This window comes from Sinocyclocheilus rhinocerous, unplaced genomic scaffold (assembly GCF_001515625.1).
Source record: "Sinocyclocheilus rhinocerous isolate Xijiao unplaced genomic scaffold, SAMN03320098_v1.1 scaffold730, whole genome shotgun sequence".
NCBI lineage: Eukaryota > Metazoa > Chordata > Actinopteri > Cypriniformes > Cyprinidae > Sinocyclocheilus > Sinocyclocheilus rhinocerous.
This window is the reverse complement of record NW_015670605.1, coordinates 151166-173748: the sequence shown is the minus strand read 5'-3', so window position 1 is coordinate 173748 and position 22583 is coordinate 151166. Positions and strand designations below refer to the sequence as shown.

At 35.3% G+C, this 22583-nt stretch overlaps 1 protein-coding gene across 1 annotated transcript in view; it reads right to left on the bottom strand.

The window, feature by feature from the left end:
• LOC107734258 (cadherin-23-like) overlaps positions 1-21479 on the bottom strand; it is a 236996-nt gene extending 215517 nt beyond the window's left edge. The window contains exons 1-2 of the mRNA XM_016546172.1: positions 21395-21479; positions 14925-14995 (exon numbers count right to left, since the gene is read on the bottom strand). Of these exons, the coding sequence (XP_016401658.1) occupies positions 14925-14995; positions 21395-21479 (156 nt within the window). The remainder of the gene's footprint in view (positions 1-14924; positions 14996-21394) is intronic.
• Positions 21480-22583: the final 1104 nt, after the last annotated feature.

Genomic DNA, 22583 nt, shown 5'->3' with positions numbered 1-22583 from the left:
TTTTTATTACTTTTAGGACATATTTATTAATTGTTACTTTTCAACAACAAAAAAAAACCTTTATTTTAAATAAATACTGTTCTTTTGAACTTTCTATTCGTCAAAAAATCTTGAAAAAAATTTTACGGTTTTCACAAAAATATTAGGCAGCTAAACTGTTTTCAACATTGATAATAATAATAATAATCAATGTTTTTGAGCAGCAAGTGTTAAATAATATTTTTGACTTGAATAAAACCAGTTGATTAAGATGTTACCATTTTTTATTTATTATTTTTCACAGAGTCCAAACTTCATAATATATATAGTACATCTCAACAGGCTGCTGATTTCATGTCTGAAGCAGTGAAGATCTAATATGTTTGTATGAGACTAAACTGGCCTCTTGTGACCTCTGCCTAGTTTTTGTTGGTTTACAGTACATCAAGTAGCACATAAAACATTATGGTAGCTGTGTTCTCTCTGGTCTCAACACAAACATAACACTCAAACACAGTGTCAAACTTACGAATCCTTACTATTCCCATCAGGCTTCATGATACTGTGTGTGATGTAACAGAGCATTGAGATGCAGTCTCAAATGGCTTCTGTCTTCTGTTTCCCCCAGAGATGTAACCTTACACACCTGCAGCCTGAGTAAAGGTCAGTCAGTGAGATCATATAAACGTCAACCGGGACACAGACAGATACACTACAGCAGAAACTGTCTGAAGACACACACTCACTTTCATTTTTCAGAATCTTCCGTGTAAATATTACTGCTTAAATTAAAGCTGAATTTTTTTGAATGTTAAAATACTTTCTCCTATGTCAGTTTAATGAAGCAATGGCATGTTTCGGATGTATTCTATTTTAAAAATCACATCAGGCCTGAGCAGGAACGCAGTGTTTGGTAAAGTGAGCTTATTACTGCAGGAGCATCTATGAACACTTTCAAATGACCCCAATCAATTACCCATTAGAGTCAGCATCAGAAATACACAAGCCCTTATAAATCATAAGACGATGATGGGGTCACCGAGAGGGAGAGAGAGAGGTACTGAAGGACACACAGTGTTTACACTCTTTACCCTCAGATTTAATGCACTCAAAGTAGTTATATTTACTTAATCTTAACTAATGTACACTAGTGGATGATCTAAATAGGTTGTCAACTAAGCAAAAGTCTCACTTGCTTTCTATTTAATCTAGGAGTAACAACTAAGAAAGTAAGAGATTTCTTTGCTTTAGGGATTTATAGATAAAGGTAGACCCTCCTCGATTCAAGCAAAATCTCTATCAAATACAAGTGCAAAAATAATATAGAGCTGTACTGTGAAATTTTTGGGGCAAATCAGGTAAAAAGTATCTGATTAAGGTCATAACATCCCATCTACATCCCAATGTGCAATTTTAAATGAGTTTTCATTGTTTTTACCCTATTATTGAAATTAAGTGAAAACAACACTATTGCAATTGCAGTTAATTGTAACACTTTACAATAGGTTCCCATTAGTTAACTTTAATTAATGCATTAACTAAAATGAACTAAGAATGAGTAACTGATTTGTTACATTATTTAACAATCTTTGTTAACGTTCAGGCCTGTTAAAGGGGACATCGGATGCCCATTTTCCACAAGTTGGGGTGATTCTTTAGGGTCTTCATGTCTGTAACATACTTCAGTTCAACAACATACTTCAGTATAACAACACCCTTTTTACCTTGTCAAAGACAGCTCTGTAGCTCTCTCTCTCTTCTGTTTTCTGTGTATTTGGTGGCGCGTTACCATCAAAAACCAAACTAATCCACTGCGTCCTCAGTCTGATGTCAGGAGAAAATGAAGACTCTACACCTGTTTCACACCGCAAACTTGAGCTGAGCGTCAGCTTCATGGTCACTGCAGCAGCAGACTTGCCATAGTATTCATGGAAATATATACATCATATCTATAGTCTTTGGAATGCACTCATTTGTTAACATGCACGCTGGAAAAATTACACGCTGCTCATGCTTGCAGTGTGAAATCGGCCTTATGTTCACTTTTACATCCAACTACAAAACCCCTGCATTGCATACGAGACATTGTTTTCGCTACAGTTGCTCATGCACCAAGAAAACTGCGGACAACTGGCTGAGGGTGGAAATATGCTAATATGGGACAGTCCTTCAGCGGTCATGGGCGGGGCCTGAGCAGTATGATGTCATACTGCTCAGAAAATCAAAAGGCTTGATAATTGAGACTATTTAGGTTTATTGGGGATTTTTATCATTGTAGGGTGCTTGAGTCCACACACTGCTACGACACATTTATATGCAAACACCATGTAAAAGTGAATTTTGCATCCGATGACCCCTTTAACAGATAAAACTTCTTATTTTAATAATGTATTGATGAAAATTTTTTTGAAATTAACATGAAGAGTCATAAATGTGTAGGAATTATTTTTTATTGTTTGTTCATGTTAACTCATGTAGTTAACTGATGTTAACAAATGAAACCTAATTGTACAGTGTTAACCCAGTTGGTAATACTATTCTAATAATTAGTGTAATTTACACAGTGCCTTTATTTAATTCAGCCTTTGCTCAAGGCATATGGTGATGGTGTGTGGTCAGTACAATGCACAATGTGATTGTCCAGAGCCCAGAGAACACCATAGGGCTTTTCACACTGCGATTAACCCCTAGTTATCATTGTTCTAAGCCCACTTTTAAAAGATAAAGGCACTTGTAATTTAGCTTTTTACCCGGGGTGAAACCCTGCTCTGGAGCATGGGGGAGTGTTAAGCTCCGTTCACACCAAGAACGATAACTATAAAGATAACAATAAAGACATAGTTCTAAAAATCTTTCTCAATATTAAAGAATAGCAGAGTCCACACCACAACTATAACGATAAAGACAAAGAGAAACGATATCGTTGGAATCACTTTCAAAACGATTTTTCTCCAGCTGATGAACGATAAAAAAAACGGACAGCCAATCAGAATCCATCCTGCTGTAACGAGCTCAAGAATTTAAAGCGGCAGACGCATGTGCGCTTAGAATAAACAGACGATATCGTTCGCTGGTGTGGACGCTAATATCGCTATCTTTATAGTTATCGTTCTTGGTGTGAACGGGGCTTTAACCCTGTACTGTAGTGTTAAACGTGTACAGTACGAAACGATGTGGTGTTAGAATGTTACGGCTAGATGCTTCGCAGCAAATGGCGTGCCTCATATAAAACTCATATAAAAAAAAAAAGCATTTAAGTTGAAAAATGTCAAATGGTGACAGAAAACGTGAAATGGAGTGAAGAAAATATAGTTTCATTCTTACATTTATAGTCTGTAAACTCCATTCTGGAAAACTTATAGTACAGGTGGCATAGAAGTATAAGATGACGATTCCTGCTAGAGCCGTTAAACACTTTGCATGCTGCGGTTGTCCAGTCAATGACACTGACATAGTACATATACAAATAAGAATGTTAACCTGGGTTTTAGAAATGTACCGTGAAACTTTAGCGTATGAATAGCCAGGATTTATTTGTAACGCCAGGTCAATTATGAGCAGAGTGAAACAAGAATCAAGGTGAAACAGAGTGAAGCTGGATCACCCAGGATTCCGTTTTCCAGGGGTTTAGAATGGCCCAGCATTATTTCAAGTGTGAAAAGCCCTCATGTTCTTCACTAAATAAATAGTGTGAAGTGACGTGCGGCCAAGTATGGTGACCCATACTCTGAATTTGTGCTCTGCATTTAACCCATCCAAATGCGCACACACAGTAGTGAACACACACGCACCCGGAGCAGTGGGCAGCCATATTGCTGCGGCGCCCGGGGAGCAGTTGGGGGTTCGGTGCCTTGCTCAAGGGTCTCACCTTGGTGGAAGAGGTGGAAGAGAGAGCTGGTCATTCACTCCCCCCACCTACTATCCCTGCCGGACCTGAGACTCAAGTCCAACTCTTAACCATTAGGCCACGACTGCCCCACAAGGCCACACAAACAGGAACACACACTATACAGCAAAGGCCTGAGGGATGGTGTGTTTACAGACACCATTCAAGCGTACAGCATTATCTCCTGGAACAAGAGCGAGGGAGCATAAATGTCATCACCATTTTAAGTTACTGGAATTAGAGCAACCTGAGGTTAAGAGTGCGGTTCAAGGGCACAATGGTGATAGCTTGTTACCAGCCCAAATCTTTAGCCACCAGGCTAGAGCACTCCCTTTTCTTTCTTTATTTTTAAACAAGATCTTTATGTATTGAAAGCCTGCTTCCTTACAGCCAGAGTTGAACCAGCCACCTAAAGTCGGGCCAACTACCAACATCTAGCCGAGGATGTTGTGAAATTGACTAGCAATTTAATTTTTTTCAATATGTATTGATAGATAGATTAGACAAAATGGCAAGGAATAAAAGATTAGAAAAAAGCAAGGAATAAAAAAAATTCATATGCAGAATATTATGGAGCTTATAATATGACAAAACTATTTGAATTTGTATTGTATAAATTTGAATTATTGACAAGGGGCATTTATCAAAACTGTATATTTTGTGGCATTTCAAACAGCAAATTTTTTGTTCTGAATTCTTTGACTGCAAATATCCAGTTTTTAAAAATACAGCTTCAAGTTTTCAAGATGAAGAGGAAATTCGGAACATCAAATTCAATATTCTAAAATTCAATACGCAGAAATTCAGATCGTACAGAAAGTAGGTCAGAGGTAATCCACAGGGAAGAGCAGATGATCTCCGAAAAGTCAATATATATATATATACATATATATATATACACACACACACAACTATTTTTTCTGGTAATTGAATCTCATTGGCTGGGATGAGTGCGATATTCTAGTGATAACAGAGCTCCAACCGTTTCACCGTTTGTATCACTCCGCTTGCCAATCAGCCAATCAGATTCGAACTGAAAAGAGAACTACACAAAAGAACTGTTGTGTAAATATATATCACTTAACTTAATCTTTAAAACACTAATAATCTAATAACACTGTTAAATCTTTAGCAAATCTCAAAAAGAGATTTTTCAGTTTCTCATTACACCTTTGTTATGCCCAAATCTTTCCTTAAATGACTCATTTTAGTTTATTATTATTATTATTATTATTGTTGTAATTTATTTAGACAAAACAGTTTTATTACTTTTTTCGGTTATCGACCAAAACATTAAAAAAAAATTTAAAAAAATGAAAACAGTGTGAACAGATGAAATAAAATTATGTAGGTTTGAAACAACATGAGGTTGAATAAATAACAAAAACTTCATTTTGGGGTAAATTATTTCATTAAGACCCTGTGGGCGATCAGTGTGACCCACACTATAATATCATTCAGCAGCCAAATAAATCACTACCTTCAACATCAACACAAGTTCCTGACAGAACCTGAGGCAGTAACCACTGAAATAATTGCTTTAAGAAATAAACTGTTTAACGAGGCCACTCATTTAGCTGTCAATCACGGAGTCATTTACATTTGAGAGAGCAGGACTGCTCAAAGGAGAGCTTTCTCCTGAGGAAATGTTCTTCAATTCAAATCAACTTACTAAAGCTTTAGAACCATTGTCTTTCCAACAGTTATGAATTTTCTCTTTTAAAATTCACTGTTTGAGAAAAACTATATTATATGAAGCTTTGAAAAGCATTATACGTATCCAGAACTTCCATTAATTTCTATAGAGACCTTCTACGTGATCAAATAATTGAGTGGATGAATTCTTGAGTTCAAATAAAGATAAAAATAGCTAAGATATGCAGGTGCTAATTCTATATTATTCACCCAAAAGTAAAAAGTCAACTTTAAAGGGGTCATATGATGCTTTTTTAAAGATCATTATTTTGTGTATTTGCTGTAACAGAATATGTTGACATGCTTTAATGTTCAAAAAACACATTATTTTTCAAATACTGTACATTATTGTAGGTCCTCTATGCTCCGCCTCTCTCAAACGCTTCGTTTTCAACAAAGTCCCTTGAGAAAGGAAAACTTGAAATCGCATCATATGACCCCTTTAACTCACCATAATGTCATTCCAACCCGAATTTTTTTCATTCTTCCATAAAGCGCAAATTAGGCATTCATGGAAAGCGGTAGGTGATTTTTATTGTCAAGCTTTAAAACTACAAATGGCACTGGTAGGGTATGCATGAATGGATGTTAAATTATATTGCCAAAAAAGACAAAAAGCACCAAAAAAAATTTTATTAGACCAGTGTGGTTTATTACAAGTCTTCTGAAGCCATTCAATAGCTTTGTTTCACAAACAGACCAAAAGACTCAGAATTGGTTCAAAATTGGTTTTAAAAGTTTGCGGTTAGTAAGATTTTTTTTTTATGTTTTTGAAAGAAATCTCTTAAAAATACAAGTTAAAAACAAAAAAAATTATTTTTGCAAAAACTTAAAATAACTGTTGTCTATTTGTTTATATTTTAAAATGTACACATGTGCTGCTTAATATTCTTGTGCAAACCGATACATTTTTTAAAAAAAGATTCCTTGATTAATTCAAAGTTCAAAAGGACAGAATTTTTTTTATATATATTTAAGATATAAATATTTTAATATACTAATTGTCTTTACATTCACTTTTGATTCATTTAACGAATCCTTACTGAACAGAAGTATTATTAAAAAATAAAAACAAAATAAAATAAAAAAAACTTTTTCTGTAGACACAGAGGAAGACCGCAAGGGTTTAAGGTGCAATTTGGGACAGGGCCAGAGAGAGAGAATGAATGAGGCTGTTGAGGCATGTTGAAAATGAGTCTGAATGAACAAGTGGATCAAAATAAAGTGGATTATCAAATTAAAGGGTTTTGCCACACACTGCGCTTAAGTTAAATACACACTAAAGTTCCTCTGGAATCACACACTGCTAAATTACCACACACACACACACACACACACACAGCGCAAATCAAGAAGAAAGGCATGTGATTTGTTAGATGTTCATTATTCAGCAGGTGTTTATCATGTTAATGTGACGTGGTGGGTGGTGGGAAACATTGCATGTGCACTAATTGATTTGAGAAATTTCTCCATAAGGGATCTCAGGCATTAGCTACGGTTTCAAGTATGTACTTGTGTGTTAAAGGAAGCAACAGAGGCCTTCTGTTCAGTGACTCTGAAGACAAAATTTAATTTTTTTATACTTTAGTATAATTTTATACTTTTTTTTTTTTATTTGAAAATTCCATTTCTTGTTTTTGAATCTGAATGTTTTATGCATATAATTTGAAAATATGCCACATCGGTTTTCTTTCATTTTTGAGTGTGATATTGAAATGTGTGTATAATTGAAAGGCTCTATTATAGTAGTCTAACAAATATGTGGGAGTGTACACAGAATACACTTACATGCAGTTTCACATTTTTTATCCAAAATAAAAAAACAAGACAATGCTTTACCCAGCATTCCTGCTCACTTCTATGGACAATTGGACATAGAAGCACCCAAAACAGCATAACACGATATGCAAACACAATCTAAGTCTACAGCCACGCAGTAATCTATTATATCACAATGACTCAGCTAGACAGAGAAGGAACCTGATGCCACCAGTCAGAGATCATGGAAATCTGACCAGTGAGGATTGAGTATCCAACTCCATTTTGGACTCGTTGTAATACTTGGCACATACAGATCACACTTAGCCTCACTATTAAAACTAAAGGTTACAGTCAGAAACAAAAAGGGTTTTATAATCAGATGCTACAGTATTAGAGAACATTTAGTTCTACAAAAAAAATTAGGCTGTGGTTGTTTAAAGAGCCCAGAAACCAAAATGCTGATCTGAAAAATCTATAAAATTAATATCAAAATCCAACTCAATAATACTACACATTGTAAACCTAACCAAACTATGCTGCAAAGAATCACTGAAAAACATTTATTTTTAAGCATGTATAAACACCAGCGAGCTGTAAAGGTCAGGTCAGGACACCACATTTATCTGATTCTATAATAGCCTGTGCTGTAAGTGAACAACCATCAGAGCTGGAGTCAAGACGAGACCCTCTATAACCCAGACCAAAACTAGATCCCTTCAGGTCCAGATCCAAACCAAAATAGAACCTCCAGACCAATTGCCCGAGGAACCAGGCTGTCCATTTCAATCAAGTGAATGTTGAATTTATTGCAGCATTATTTTCAGACTCTGAGCTACTTTAGTTTGACTAACTAACACTGGAATTCTTGCAAATCTTCTGTAGTGGTGAAGATACAATGTCATGTCAAGTAATTACCACCATGAATCGGATTGTCTGAAACCAAAGACCAAGACCCATATCCAGACAAAGTATCTAAGTTTTGATACTCAGATCATGCAATGCACGTTTATGTCTTCAACCTCTGGTTCACCCAAGCGGTGCATTTGTGGGCTCTTAATGAAGTCTTCAAACTCCTCTCAGTGGTGGCAGCAGACTGCTGTTAAACTAACATTATAATTATCTGCAGTATGCCCTTTATTCAATGCCAAACAGCCCTGAAGTATTCTGTCATTTAAACCGATGAATGTGCATGCTACAGTTAGCTAATTGACTAATTAGTCTAATTAAGCCACTTGCCAATTTGGGAGTGAGCAAACAGAGGCGTCTCAGTGGAATTTTCCAGATAGCAGGAAGGAGAGGGTCATAAACTGGCTGGCTGATAAACTACTGCGGTGAGACACCAGCTTAAAACACATACAAGCAGTACCTGTACGGACACTGAGGGCAACGGTGACATTTACTTACATTTTACTTCATAAGCCACAGACCATGTGCCAACAGCAACAGTACCAATATGTACATTAAGAAAGTCAGAAAATAATAAGACAATTTTGTGATGACTTTGCATCAATGGAAAACACAACTATTTAAATATGTTTCATTAAATAAACGAATAAGAAAAGAAAAGAATATGGAAAAAATATTGGAATTATATATCATCTCTAAACGGTATTTTAATTTGTTGCTGCACTACTGATCAAAAGTTTGAGGTCAGTAAGATTTGTTTCTTTGAAATAAATTTTTATTCCGTAAGGATGCATTAAATTGATGAAAGCTGATAGTAAAGACATTTATAGTGTTACAAAATATTTCTGTCATATTTCAAATAAATTCTTCTGAACTCTATTTATCAAAAAAAAAAGAAGAAAAAAAAAGATATATATAATGGTTTTCACAAAAAGATTAAGCAGCACAACGGTTTTCAACATTGATAATAATAAGAAATGTTTCTTGAGCATCAAATCAGCATATTAGAATGATTTCTGAAGGATCATGTGACACCGAAGACTGGATTAATGATGCTGAAAATTCAGTTTTTGCCATCACAGAAATAAATAACATTTGAAAATAGATTAAAATCGAAAACAGTTACTTTAAATTGCAATCACATTACACAGTATTACTTTATTTTTGATTAAATGAATGCCTTGGTAAACATAAAAAAAACGTACCAACCCAAACTTTTGAATGGTAGTGTATATTTAGAGCGTTACAATTTCCCGAAACATTTGTCCCTTATAAATAAGCACATTCTCACAAACACACACACATATTCTCACTGAACAAATGCACTGACAAAAATTCATCAAGCTATATGAAGCTCTTGATCCTGTACAAACACAGATACTGTTCGCCATGATTATATGCATGTACACACACCCCCCAGTGAAAAGTCTGTCTCCATCGAGTCATGAGTGTGTTGGTGTGCATGCATTTATTCGTGTAAATTTGTGTGTTTGTGTCAGGGTGTGCCAGTACGTGTGTGTCTTTTGGAAGTCCTCCAGTATGAGGACATCTGCGCTACTAATAAACTATAACTCTGACAAATTGGCACTGTCCAATCATCCGCCCTCTCCATGAATAAGCCATCAGAGTCATCCAATCAGACATGGCTGATGGCTCCAGCCACCAATCAGAGTCAGGCAGGGCAGAGAGGACACACAGGGCATGCTGACACTGCTGCGGGTGGAAATGAACCCTGACTGAACCGACGTTGGTCTGGGAACAGCTTGTCACATTCTAATTAATCTCAATAAACAGAAATTAACATATTAGTGTCTGAACAACTACTTTTTTTTACTAGTCAACTGATCACATAAAAAGTAGTAGACTAGTTGTGAGTTCAGTGTTAACCTCATATAAATGGCTCATCAAACAACATCATGCAGCATTAATGTCTTTGCTGTTCAACGTTGTATTGATAGAGAGTGTGAGAGTCAAGGAAATACAAAAATGTATCAGTTTCAGGGCGGATCACAGGAATTTTGGCTGATATGTGAGCAATCTATATGAACAGATAACAGAGGGAGGCAAGGAGAAACGGATCCAAGATCAAGGCTATAAAAAAACATTCAAATTTCAAATAAATTATAATCAACCGAGGGCAATATATGTCCAAATTAAGCAATGAAGATGATAATATTATGATAATATCATAGGAAATATGATATCATGGTCATGATGTGATGAAACGTTTAACATAATGCTTAAGCCAGCCCTGCGTCCAAATATGCATACTTCTCAAATGAGTAGAATGTCAGAATATGAAGAATTTGCATTTAAAGAGATATAAGAAAGAAAAGATCAATCACAATGCAGTATGATATAAAGGTAAGAAAGAATCCAATTGGAATTCAGTATGCAATTAAATTTTTAAATGCTGAATATTCTATCAATTTAAGACAGTAGGAGGTTTAATCATAATTTTTAATTTCTTTAAAAATGAATAAAAACGTTCAAGTACTTTAGAGTGTTTCTTCAACTTACATTTTTATTTATTGGTCATTTATAATCATGTTGCAATTGTGCTAAATTATTGTAATTGTGTGTGTATTTCTACCACCATCATTTCCATCACAGAATGCTGTTATATGATGTAAATATATAATGTAATTATATTAAACCATAATTTATCATGTAAATTATGCACATTACAAAAAAAGTGGCTCAAAAGTTTGAAGTTGGTATGATTGTTTAAATAAATTTAATGATTTTATTAAATTTTTAAAGAAGTCTCTTTATGCTCATCAAGGCTGCATTTATTTGATGAAAAATACAGTAAAATATTAATATTGTGAAATAATATTCCATCTACACTTGACCCTCTTACACTAGCACTCTCTATTCTATGTCTATTCTATTTACTTGTTTTCTTTTATTTATAATATATAAAAACTTGACCCTCTAGCACCCTCTATTCTATGTTTATATTTACTAAAAAAAAAAAAATCCTTGACCCTCTAACACGAGCACTCTATATTCTATTTCTTTTCTTTCTAATTTTTACTATTTTTATTTAATAAGAAAAAAAAACATTGCTACGTTTACTGCATTAGACTAACCGGGACTTGTCACAGCACTCATATATTGTTGCTCTTTTGTTGGTTTGGTTGCTTCTATTGTCCTCATTTGTAAGTCGCTTTGGATAAAATGTAAATGTAAATATTATTACAATTTAAAATAACTGTTTACTACTTTTATTACTTTTTATAAATACATTATAAATGTCTTAACTCTCACTTTGATCAATTTAATGCATTCCTGCTGAATAAAAGTATTAATTTCTTTCCTTAAAAAAAATCTTACTGACCTAAGACCAAGTTTATACACTTTCAGACACTGTTAATAGACAAATTAAATAAACTAGTAAGAGTGTGAAAAGTACGTTTTAAGAGATTTTTTTCCTAAAAATCCATAGGGCCTAAAGTGTCCATAGTTAAAGAAAGAAACAATGAGTTCAAATGTATTAGAGGCGCAGTAGTGAGCTCTCCTGAAACGCATCTAAACACACACACTGCTTGCTTGCAGAATGTTCTGGTAAAATGGGCTGGATGGCAGAATTCTGAGATTTTATGGATAAGTGAGGTATAAGTGTATTTGCCGTTCAGAGAGCCTCCTATCAGCGAAGGGGCCCGATAGATCTATTTTAAAACCAACTCACGACAACACGCAGCAAGGTGATGAAAACCCTGACACTCTCAAATTGCCCTGTCAATCATCGGAGTCCCTAAAAACGCTGAAATACATACAGGCACAGACAGAAACTTAAAGACAGAGACCGTTAGAGTAAAACACTGCTTGAGACCAGACACACAGAGTTAAATCTAAACCAACTATACAACACGCCAGAAAAGTGTATTCCTAATTTTGCTGCAATCATGTTCTTCTCTTCTTTGTCTATGATGTAATATCACAGAGGATTGGTTTGCTGACACTGTCCTCGTCTTTTTATGGCTTTGAGGGAAATATTTAAAGGGGTCATGAACTGCCTTTTTTATTTTGTATTGTTCTCTGAGGTCCACTTATAAAGTTATCAAGATTTTTACATAAAAAAACATCATAATTTAGAAGTAATAGGCTATTTTCTGTCCTGTTTTGACACCTCATCAGAACGCTCTGTTTGAATAGGCGTGGTGGATTGTAGACTCAGAAGTAAACACTAGGGTTGGGTACCGAAACCCGCTGCCAATATGGCACCGGTACCTATGTAACCAGTATGTACTAGAACCGAATCAGAATGCAGATTTCGGTGTGCCTCATTTCGGTGCCACTTAAATGCCTGAGCGATCGATTGAAATATTTGTCCTGGTTCTCCGAAATGGACGTAAGAAGCATGGGCGTCGCTAGGCCATTTTTAGCGGGGTTATAGCGATTAGCTCCATAAACTGTACACAAATTTGTGATCGCCTCAGAGTCAGTCCCCTTTAAATTTTATATGAAAACGTCAGCAGACTTAGTCTCCTCCCCGTCTTTCAGCGCGCTCTTCAATCCGCAGACCCGCGGCAGCGCAGCGCGAGCGGACTCAAACAGAAACAGAGGACACAAGGCATGTGTTTATCGATAGATTGTTATAATATCTGTATCTGTGCAGTTCTTTGTCATAAATGCAGTTTACAAAAGGACATTAGGGAACAATCGGTTTCCCATCTACTGAAAATGTAATATTTAATATAAAACATATTACAGTGCATGTGGCATACCATACAGTCATTCACAGAACTGATTAAAGACAGTGACAGACAGCACTCAGTCAATTCACTAATTTTAACTAAATATCAGAGTGATTGACAGAGATACATTAGAAATATTATGTGTGGTTTTGTATAAGCCACGCGCTCGTTTTCTCAGACGCTTGCAGAAAAAGGCTTACCAAAACAAAGTTACTGGGTTAATCTTTTTCACGTTTCCTTGATTGGTAGATCCACCGGGGACCTGATTATAGCACTTAAAACCTGGAAAAGTCAGATAAAGTATCGGTTCAGGCACCGTTTAGGCACCGGTACCGTTTTAAAAGTATCGATTTGGCACCGGTATCGTAAAAAACCCAATCGATACCCAACCCTAGTAAACACCCACCGCTATGATTGGCTAACAGCTGTGTGTTTGACATACATCCGTTTTGGCAGATTGGCTTCAATATAAGCTGTTTTTAGACTAACGAGAACGTTTTGGGTTCTGAAACTTACAGGATGTTTTTATAGTACAATGATCTCTTATCTGTCAAAAGATGAAGGGAATTTTGATTTCTCAGTTCATGACCCCTTTAAAGTGTGATTTGTTTTTTAATTCCATCAGGTGGCACGAATAATTATAATTGTATCGATAATAAATTACACACTTCAGCTTAAAATATGCAGGACGATAGAGAAATATTGATTAATATATGCATAACTATTGATAAAATGCTTCAATCTATTAGGAAGTACTTTTTACTTAATATTTGTCAGTGTTATGTATTTTATCTGTATTTGAGTATTAAACAACATGCCTAAGACAAACTGTACTGAAATCAGTTGTGAGTCGAGTCTAGTATAAAAGTATCAAAGTACTTAAAGCATGTTGTGTTTACAACATTGAATCTGTATTTCTTGTATAATGCACTAAATGCACAAAAAAGTATGTTTTTCAAACTTACTGCAGACAAAAACATATAAAGTCAATGTATTTGAATGTTTTCACTCTTGGTGGCTCCTTATGAGTTTTTTTATAAAGAGAAACCGCTTTTTAGGCCTAAAACACAGCGTAAGTGCTTTACTCCAAATATACTTAAACTCTAAAAAAGTGTTTATCATTCAGTCCATAACAACTGAGAGGTTAAAAACAGAAGCAAATAAGAAACAGCGAGGCAAACTGCAGACTGAGGGTCACATAAGAGCACAAAAGCAGCTTATGATAACAAGAGGTCACAAGGTTAAATAAACATGCATGCTCTTCGACCTAAAGACAGGAAAACTATGAATAAGGGATGAAGAGGTGTAGAAAGAGGAGATATGGGAAGTATAGACAGCAATGAGGTATTAATGCCCTTTATAAAATGAAAATGCTTGCCAAAAAAATGTATATGTTGAAAACTGCATGGCTGTAGTGCCAGTGCTTTACAGGGGATAAATATATATATATATAAACAAAAAAGTAAGAATATCATGATAAACTATTCAAACAGTTGGTTGTTAGATGACTAAGCAACTAATCTTCTGATTTCGTTCACAAGTCTCTATGTATATTTTGTATTTCAGCATTTTCATCCAAAAAATAAGGTACCTATAAAAAATTTTCATTTTACTTCATTATCTTAAAAAGCCATTACCACATGATTTCATGTACTGTATAAACCATTTCTGTGGATTTTCTTAGTAAAATAACTATTTCATACTATATACTCTAACTCTGCAATCATAATGCCCATATCTAGTTAAGAATAATTTTTTAATATGTGTTTTTTGCTTTGTTTACAAACAAAAGCAACTGAACAATCTGAAAATCAAACCAAACATGGTCCATTTAGCATTTACGGACTAAAATCATGAAAACTGGAAAATAAATTCATCTGTGAGAATGTGTAGAAAGATCACATCATCAGCGTGTGTACAGATAGAATAGTGTGTGTGTGTGTGTGTGTGTGTGTGTGTGTGTGTGTGTGTGTTTGTGAGAGTCACTCACCCACTGGTGTGTTCTCATAGATAAGCAGGTACGACTGGAAGAAGTAATTCTGGAAACGAGGAGGCTGATTAGAGGCTGGAGGAGAGAGAGAGACAGATACATGTGTCTTAATAAGAGAAAACACACAGTTACAGCTGTTACATTAGACAGCAAACAGATGACATCGATGAACACATCAAGCGAACACTCTCAATGTGGAGCCACTCCAGTCAATATGAGGGTTGTGTGAGGGTTTGGTGTATATGAGATATGACAATAACTCAGCCACTTCTACAGTTAAATAACATGTTCTGCAAAGGTTCCTTGTACTACTGTATCTCCAGTAAAAAAATTCACCTGTGTATAGGGCTCTTCAGCAACCTGGTTCTTTGCAGTACTAACTAAAAAAAAAAGCAATGTTATTAACTTAAATGCATTTTGCAATAGCTCAGTTTTTCAAGTAACAAGTTATTTTTAAGCAATAAATATGATTACTGTCACTTTTGATCAAGTTAATGCATTGTTTTATTCAGAAATGATGCAATAACTTGATCAAAAGTGATAGTAAGGATATTTATAATGCTACAAAAGGTTTCCTTTTTCAAATAAATGCTGTTCTTTTGAACTTTCTGTTCAACAAAAAATATTTATGAAAGTTTTCACAAAAATATTAAGCAGTACAACTGTATTCAGCATTGATAGTAATAATAAATGTTCCTTGAGCACCAAATCAGCATATTAGAATAATTTCTAAAGTATCATGTGGCACTGAAGACTCGAGTAATGATGCTGAAAATTCAGCTTTGCATGACAGGAATAAATTAAATTGTAAATTATAATAAAAAAAATAATGGAAAACAGTTCTTTTAAAATGCAATGTTTCACAATATTATTGTTTGCTGAATTTTTGATCAAATAAATACAGACTTGGTGAGCATAAGATGCATCCTTCAAAACATTAAAGAAAGAAAATCTTACCAACTCCAAACTTTTAATATATATATATATATGTGTGTGTGTGTGTGTGTGTGTGTGTTTTGTCTATTTTTGTCTAAGAAATATTTAAATATATTAGTGCTGTCAAAAATAAATATATAAATAGATATTACATATATTTCTTAAATGCATCCATGTATATGGGTGTATTTATACGTATATACATATAAATATACACAGTACACACACATATATTATGTAAACACAAACTTTTATTTTGGTTGTGATTAATCACGATTAATCGATTTGACAGCACTAAAATATATGTAAGCATATTTTAAATATATAAATGTACTTTTAAATATATAAATCAAACATCAAATTTTTTTTTAACATGCAAAACTGTTTTTACAGCGTAACATTTCTTACTTGAATTCTCCTACATGAGCACTCTATATTTCACTACTACACACTATGCTCTGACGTGTAAACTTCCCCATCTACGCTTGTTGTGTGCGAGACATGTTTCCCCAGTGTATATACGCGTGTGTGTGTTCTCTTTCCAGGGGTAGCAGGAGACAAGCTGATTTGTCAGAAAGATCAGGAGAGCTTTGATCGTGTGCATGGGTAGTGGGCCACAGAGACAACACACACTCCAGAAAGGGCTCGTGTGTGTGTGTGTTTGAAGTGCTGGTGTCTGATAGGGTGAATCACTTTTTGACTCCGCTTTGAATGCAGCAAGAACAAACCAGAGAGAGAGAGAGAAAGAGTGGGAGATGCTGAACAAGAAACGAGAGCCATCAACTGTGCATCCGCCAATATGCACTAACTAGAATCAATCAAGAGTAACACGTCAGCACGTGTTAATTACTGAACTATTACAGAATAGCAGCAGAGATTAAAACAAGTTTTAGGTGTGCAACAAACTGGATCACATATTTAATGAGAGTTCCTACCAAAAGCGAAGCCTGTCACATCTGTCCCGGCTTCAGCACAGTCATGATAAAATTAATAATCATATCATTATTGTTGCTTAATGAAATTTTCTTTGAGCCCAATGCATTTAAATTAAAATGTAATGAATACTAAAAATTAATGTGATTTAATTGAATTTTCACACTTAAGACTAAAGCCTGTTTCACACGTCCAGTGGTGGCAAAATGTAAGCGACGTGTATTTATTTCAGCGCCTATGGCTGTGTGCAAAACATATAAAATACTGCCTTTGTTGGCAGTATACAGAGGCAGAAATGCATAAAAGCACATCTGAATCAGCAATGCTTTTCTTGCTGAGCCAAGTTTGGTTGTACTTCACATAATGATTAAAGAAAATGGTCAAAATGCACCAGTTTAAACCAATTTATCAACACATTCGTTACAATAAAGTTTAGCTTACACTTTGGGGTTTGTAAAAGCTCTCAATGGCCTGTTCTTGACCATTTTAGAATTCATAGCCATTATCAAAGAAAAACTCTGTGTTTTAATGAAAGCTCTACAAATGCCTGTGGCTGCAGTTACGCTGCTTACACTGCTGCAGACCCAGGATGTGTGAAACAGGCTTGATAGCTGATATTTTCCCATTGTGACACTGACTGAGAGTCTTTTGAGTGAACAGGTCAGACAGAACCTTACGTCATATCAGATCTCTTCACAGACACCATCATTTTTCATGAAGACAGCTCACCTCTTACACTACCTTTAAACCGAGAGTTCACCAAAAACTACAAAATCTAAAAAATGAAAGTCCCTTACCTTCTTTTTTCCAGTTTATTCTATTTTTTGAGGAACACAAAAGGAATTATTATTAAGTTCCATCTCTAAACTTAAATGTCAGTAGAGCATAAACAGATTATACAAATTAATACGAATTAGCCACCAGTGTTGAGGGTACATGCATTATACATAATACATTATACATACATAACAGTTTTCACAAAAATATTAAGCAGTACAACCGTATTCAGCATTGATAGTAATAATAAATGTTTCTTGAGCACCAAATCAGCATATTAGAATAATTTCATAATAATGAGCATAAACAGATTATACAAATTAATATGAATTAGCCACCAGTGTTGAGGGTACATGCATTACAAGTAACACAAGTTATGTAATCAGATTACTTTTTTCAAGTAACTAGTAAAGTTACATTACTTTTTAATTTACTTTTTCAAATAAGTAATGCCAGTTACTTAGTTGACTTTTACATTTGCCACAAACAGAAATGTTTTATATTAAAAACAAGAAAGCCCAGCCCAGATGAGAAAAAGTAACACAAAAGTAACATAATGCATTACTTTACATAAAAAGTAACTAAGTAATAGGGATGCACAATATTATCGGACAAATATCGGGATCGGCCGATAATGGCTTTAAATGTAAATATCGGCATCGGCCCGATATGAAAAATTATGCCGATATGTCTTGCCGATAAGAGGAATACATTAACTCACATGTGCTCAGGGTGTGCTAGCGATTTGATCACGTCAGCATTGTGGCTCATTCTTGAAGCAAAGTTTTGCCTGAATGGTGATTGGATTCACTGTTTTGGATCGCTGCATTTAAACTGAGAATTCAGGTACAGAATGATGCGTTCGGTGTGTGATGGAGTAATAGCATGTGCAGTGGCAGCAGCAGCAGCCTCCCCTGGGTCCTAATGCCCGTCCGGTAAGGAGTTTTAATTCCTTAGGGGGCGCTGTTGGCCTACTTCTAATAAAATGAAAGCAGAATACACAAATATTTAGACTGTTTCCGATTAAATAAAGCAGTAATACAGCTTACCCTTAAATTAAATAATTTTATATATACTGATTTATTCATTATGTGTAATCATGTGTAATATTGTAATATCATGTGTTATATTTTTTAAACAAATTATGAGCTCTAAATGATTTTCAGAATTTTTACAACTTATTTGCTTTAGACCATTTACAAATGTTAAATCATAAAATAAAATGTTAAGGTTACCACTGCATCTGACCAATACCAAGTGCCTGACGAAGACCTGATGGTCATAACGTTGTTCCTGCACCTGAGCCTTCGGGTTTTTTGGGATATGCACGCTTTTTTGTATTTTTTACTTAAAATAACTGAAGGAAATATCTGTTTGCTAAATGAAGCCAGCTAAAATTATTAATATTTTTATTCATATTATTATTATTATTGTTATTGTTATTATTATTATTATTATTATTTTGTTTCTGTACCCAATATTTGCCTTAAGAATGTGTTAGAAGAGGTGAATAATGCAAATGATGACATATATTTCAGTCTGTCCATCACACAAAGCTATCATATGGCTTCAGAAGACTATGAATATAGCGCAAAAGTTTCTTTTTATGATACTTTTATGATGTGTTTTTGTCCTTGTGGAAGCTTGACAGTCACGGTCACTATGAAAAAGTTTGGATAATGGCAGAATTTCCGTTTTTGTGAACTATTCCTTTAAACTTTCTCTTTTGAGCATGAAGTGTTTAACATTCAGTCTCTAGTTGTTCTGGGGTTCAGGGCTCAAACTCCCTCCCTAATTTACCTCCATTTAATTTAACCCTCAAAACCCTGAACCAATCACAGAGAGCTAATAACCATGAGAGAACAGCTCCCACAGGACCTATGAGAGACAGAGCGAGCGAGGCAGATTCATGAAGAACGATGGAGTGTGTAAATGATTGAGAGAGGTTCAGCAAAAGAAAAGGACACAGACAGGAAGAGGAAGGAGAGGGCAGTGAATTATAAACTCCTGTGGGCTGATGTTAAGTGGCAGCGACACTGTGTTGGTAAATGTGCTGCCGCAGATTGCAGGTGTCCAACACACACACACACACACACAGTGAGGAATGATAGACAGGAGCGAGAAAGCAGTGATGGAGTGAGATGTCTGAGAAAAGACAGGACTCGCGGGCTGATAGAAGGACAACAGGAAGGTAATGAGAGCACGCTGAAAAATGAGAGAAACAGATGAGAGTGACACAGAGGAGAGACCGCTGTCAGCACAATCAGAGTTTTAATCTCAAAGTCTGAGAGACACATTTGACCCGTGAGTGGGTGGGGTGTGATGTCACAGGGCTCATGAATATTAATGAGCTTGTGCAGTTGCTGTTAGATCATCAATATTCATGATGCAAGCCCTCACCTCAGGCTCATATAAAACATGTTCTGTTCTTCTAGTAGACGTCTCGCACTGATTTGACATCGAAAAATAATATCAAACCAGCTTCTTCAAATATTTTTACATTCACTTTGTAGCGAATCAGCTCATGGGGAAATATGAATAATTAATCATAACTAGTTATAATTAATTATAAATATTTAGATCCGCTGTAGATATTTAGCTGACCTCTCAGGGTCAACTGTCTGTCAATTCTAAGAACGTTAATTTCCTGGTTAAGGGAAATAACTTTCTTACTGTACAATTCTACAAAGAGCTTGTAGCATAAATCTGCATGGGTGTCAGGGTTGCCATGGTAACCAGGGTCCTGGGCCTTGTGTCGTTGCAGACATCCTGGCATCCAGTTTATTGGATGAGGGGACTGTGACGATTTGTTAATCTAATGAATAATTGATTTGTTAAATCAAATGACAAATGGTGTGTCTGATTGGTCCAGACGCTACAACTTTTAATAAGGGTCAATTTAACACATTAATTTTGTATAATTACTTATGAAAGATTTATTAAAATTAACACATTAATGCTTAACTAGCAATTTAGCTCGGACATGGATGTGTTCTCGCATTCAAAGACAGCTAAAGTAAAATGCGCACGCCGCTTTTACAAGCTATTTAAAAGCAAAGGAAAGCGAAGGTATTGCCGGTGTTGTCACACGTCGATTAACTGGTGGGAAAATTTCCTCACCGTCACAACCCTACTAGACGGAGTGCAACAGTATGGAACAGAACACAGGGTTCTCGAGATCCAGTTTTCTTGACGCTGTGTCTTAAAAATACAATGCTTATGTTGTGAGACGCTGAAAAATAACAGTTGTTAATTTGACGCCATGTGCACACAGACAAATGCTAGTACACTTCCTCTGTGAACAGAAAATGAATTGCAATGATAAGTAAACTTCAATAAAACATGATATATTGCCATCTAAAACCACTTTTTGTAATTTAATATAGAAAAATATTGTGAAATATTATTACAATTTAATATAACAGTTTTCTATTTGAATATATTTTATATATAAATATTGTGTAAATAATTCATTGAAAATAATTAATTTTGGAGACTGAGTATTTAGTAGAGCTCATCTATTATGTCAAAACTTAAATGTCAGCCATTTAACAGCAAGACATAAAATGTATAAAATCTTTTAAACAATTAAAATTCCTATTAAAGCATTGATTGGCTGTTTCTCCACATAAATCAATTTAGGGTCTGTCATTTTACGAGCTTGTGAATTTGATTGTCAAATCAGCTTGACAATTTATTAGATACATTTATTCATACACATGCTAGAATACTCACCCTCAAACAGTTTGCTTTTGTATGATGCATGGAAATCTATCTCCACATGGAGAAACAAAGAGAGAAACTGTGTGTGAGAGAGTGTGACATTACCTTCAGAAAGTGTGTGTAGCAGCATTAAGGAGAGGAGCAACTTGACCAAAGTCATCTTGCCTCCAGAACCTTCACACCACGACATCTCCAACCTGCAACACACAAACACACACACAATCAACCACTGCGTTCAGAGTGACATCATGAAACACAACCACAACTGTTTGGTGCTGCTAACATAGCAGAAATTACACACTGCACATTTGTGTACTGGTATTGTCTGGTCAAGCCTTTGTGATTGAAACTTATCATAAAAATTCTATGACATTAGCAAAGCACAGCTGGTAATCCACATCTGCGATGTGAAATCCATCTCTCTAAATAAATAATGTATGGTCCATGTTGAGAGTTGTGATGTCTCCAGGTGAACCTCATTACAAGTTCATTGCTCCTGATGTCATCATGTGATATGCAAATACAATCATTGCTTGGTTCCTGATAAACTGTAACACACTGCATGAATCTCAGTGAGAAAAATCTCAAAGGTTTCACATTGGTAGCTCCAGAAATGACCTTGAAAAGCATAAGTCAAACATTATGTGTCCAAATAAAAATCCAAAGGCTTTCTGAAAATCAGTGGTTGTTCAGTTTGCATCAGTTTTAGGGGGTTAGACAGTGATCTTGTTCATAATCTCAGACTGGTTCCCAGTGTGTGAATATGAAATCTAAATTCTCATACATGCAGCTACAACAAACACCTTCAGCGTGACAGGTGTCTGAAGCAAATGTGTAAACACGACAATAACATTGGCCGGCGACAGCCTATGACATCACTACCGGCGCAAGCTTGAGTTATCCTCTCGTTGAGTTGTTGAGTAACTCCACTCTGTTGTCTACAAGCATGCTGTTCCCAGATTGAGCGTCTGAGTTCCCCTCTCTTTTCTGAGGGTCGAGACCTCTGCTCACTGGAGCTCCACAAGGCAACCATACCAGGTGGATTAAGGCCTCCTGTTTGGCCTCCCTGATGACCACCTCTGTGTTTGAGCCTGGCATTGCTCCCCTTATTACAGGGTCACTTTGAAAAAATTAAAAAATGAATTAATTCAAAGTATATTTACATGAAAAAACAAAGGTTCACTATTTTCAAATATATAAACAATATATGGATTCCATTTCTTACTATATATTACATTTATCAATATACTGAGATTTTATACATATATTTCAAAAATATAAATGGCTGTTAAAT